This window comes from Priapulus caudatus, unplaced genomic scaffold (genome assembly GCF_000485595.1).
Source record: "Priapulus caudatus unplaced genomic scaffold, Priapulus_caudatus-5.0.1 Scaffold13, whole genome shotgun sequence".
NCBI lineage: Eukaryota > Metazoa > Priapulida > Priapulimorpha > Priapulimorphida > Priapulidae > Priapulus > Priapulus caudatus.
This window is the reverse complement of record NW_014577074.1, coordinates 333468-336065: the sequence shown is the minus strand read 5'-3', so window position 1 is coordinate 336065 and position 2598 is coordinate 333468. Positions and strand designations below refer to the sequence as shown.

General features: G+C 48.2%; 1 protein-coding gene across 1 annotated transcript in view; it reads left to right on the top strand.

Annotated features, from left to right (window-relative positions):
- The window catches only part of LOC106808123 (DNA topoisomerase 2-alpha-like), a gene marked incomplete in the record, with an annotated part of 41196 nt that overhangs the window by 24844 nt on the left and 13754 nt on the right, over nt 1-2598 (top strand). The window contains 4 exon segments of the mRNA XM_014810707.1: nt 535-656; nt 1087-1235; nt 1632-1863; nt 2159-2358. Coding sequence (XP_014666193.1) covers nt 535-656; nt 1087-1235; nt 1632-1863; nt 2159-2358 — 703 coding nt within the window.

Sequence of the window (2598 nt, the reverse complement as noted above, 5' to 3'; positions counted from 1 at the left end):
ACGAGTCCCTGTTCATTATCATGGTGGCCCTGTTCATTATCATGGTGGCCCTGTTCATTATCATGGAGTCCCTGTTCATTATCATGGTGGTCCTGTTCATTATCATGGTGGCCCTGTTCATTATCATGGTGGCTCTGTTCATTATCATGGAGTCCCTGTTCATTATCATGGTGGCCCTGTTCATTATCATGGTGGCCCTGTTCATTATCATGGAGTCCCTGTTCATTATCATGGTGGCCCTGTTCATTATCATGGTGGCCCTGTTCATTATCATGGTGGCCCTGTTCATTATTATGGTGGTCATGTCCGTCTGTTCGAGAAAACCATGCCCTCTCTTTTCATATCGTTGCTGGGTTTGTCAAGCTAGACCAGCTTATACTTGGTTTTCAAGTATGCACGAGAAATTGTCGCCTTGTACTGGCACTTCGTTGCTAAGTCTCATGTTTAGAGTGCCTCGTTGCGACGTTGATTGGCTAGAGCCATCTGTCAATCACGCCAGTCGGATACGGTGGGTTAATCGTCGATGCTGTGCAGGTCTGAAGCCGGGTCAGAGGAAGGTGCTGTTCACTTGTCTGAAGAGAAACGACAAGCGTGAGGTGAAGGTCGTGCAGCTAGGTGGTTCCGTAGCCGAGCTCTCTGCGTACCATCACGGAGAGGTAAGCAGCCGGGCGTACGATTATTACTGTTTATTAATTCTTTCTTTTTATTATACCATTATTATTTATTCAATTTATTATTTATTATTATTTACTATGTTGTCTATTCTATTCATTATTATTTCTTTCATTTGTTGCATTATTACTAGAGTTGTGTGATTTTGGTGAGCATGGCCAGAGGCAATCGTTGAAGCATTTTTAATGTGATTTCAACTTGGTAATGTCATTATCACTAAGATAGATTTATATTCGTTGGACAGCGCTCGACCCACTTTTTGCAGCACACTTGACTAGGGTTGTGACGTGTTGTCAGTAAACATGTGATAACGATGTAAGTCACGCCTGTGAGTAACCAGTAAAATTAGTGTTTGTTTGCGTAGTCAGACACAGCGATTTTATTACAACTAATGGTGATCCGTCTTCTTGGCAGCAATCCCTCAACACCACGATCGTGAATCTCGCTCAGAACTTTGTCGGCAGCAACAACATCAACCTGCTGCAGCCGATCGGTCAGTTTGGTACGCGCCTGCACGGAGGCAAGGACTGCGCCAGCCCCCGTTACATCTTCACTATGCTCAGGTACGTTATCGAGTAGGTTAGAATGTAAAGTAACTAGAGTAGACCCAATTATATCTCACTATGCTCTGGTAAGCTATTGAGTAGGTTGGGGTATAAATTGTCTCTTGATCAGCAGCCCCCGTTACATCTTCACCATGCTCAGGTAAGCTATCAAGTAGGTTAGAATGGGTCTGTGTCGCTGCCGTGTCTTGATCAGTCGCTGATGTGTCTTGAGCGGTCGTTGCTGTGTGTCGTTGTAGTTTGTCACCATTGCCTCTCTACCTTCGCAGTTCGCTCATCTACCTGCGGACTGTGCTCTATTAGGTTGTTGATGCGCATTGCCGTGTGTTGATGCGCGTTACCCTGTGTTGCTGTGCATCGTGTAGGTTTCTAACCCGTGTCTCTCCACCTTCGCAGTTCGCTGACGCGTCTGCTCATCCACCCGCACGACGAGCCGAGTCTCAACCACCTGTGGGACGACAACCAGAAGATCGAGCCGGAGTACTACTGTCCGATCATCCCGCTCGTGCTCGTCAACGGAGCCGAGGGCATCGGCACCGGCTGGAGCTGCAAGGTCACGAACTACGACCCGCGGCAGATCGTGCGCAACATCCGGCTGCTGATGAGAGATCAGGAGTGCGAGCCGATGGTGAGTGCAGCGAGCGTTAAGTGGAGCGCAGCAGGATGGAGTGGTTGGCACGACACGACACGACACGGCATGACACAACACAGTGCAACAGCGCAACACAAAGCAGCATGACACAGCAGCACAACACAACAAGATGAAACAGAACAATGTCCGCGGGGGGACCGCCGTCGTCGTTAATTTATAATTAAGAAATAATTTACTAACGATTTAAATTACCCATCATCTACTTTAGGTAATAATTGCCATCTGCATGTGTATATACGTAAAATTTCCCGATTTTCCGTTTGCGCGACAGCTGCCGTTCTTCAAGAACTTTAAGGGCGATATTCAGTCGCTGTCGGAGGACCGGGTCGTCGTGACGGGCGAGGTGTCGGTGATCGACGACACGACGGTGGAGATTAGTGAGCTACCTGTGCGCACGTGGACGCAGGCGTACAAGGAGAGCGTGCTCGAACCGATGATCCTAGGCACCGACAAGACGCCCGCACAGATACTGTGAGTGCTTTGTGTTACGCGTGTGTTTATTGTAGGCGTTGGTATGACAAGACGCCCGCACAGATACTGTGAGTGCTTTGTGTTACGCGTGTGTTTATTGTAGGCGTTGGTATGACAAGACGCCCGCACAGATACTGTGAGTGCTTTGTGTTACGCGTGTGTTTATTGTAGGCGTTGGTATGACAAGACGCCCGCACAGATACTGTGAGTGCTTTGTGTTACGCGTGTGTTTATTGTAGG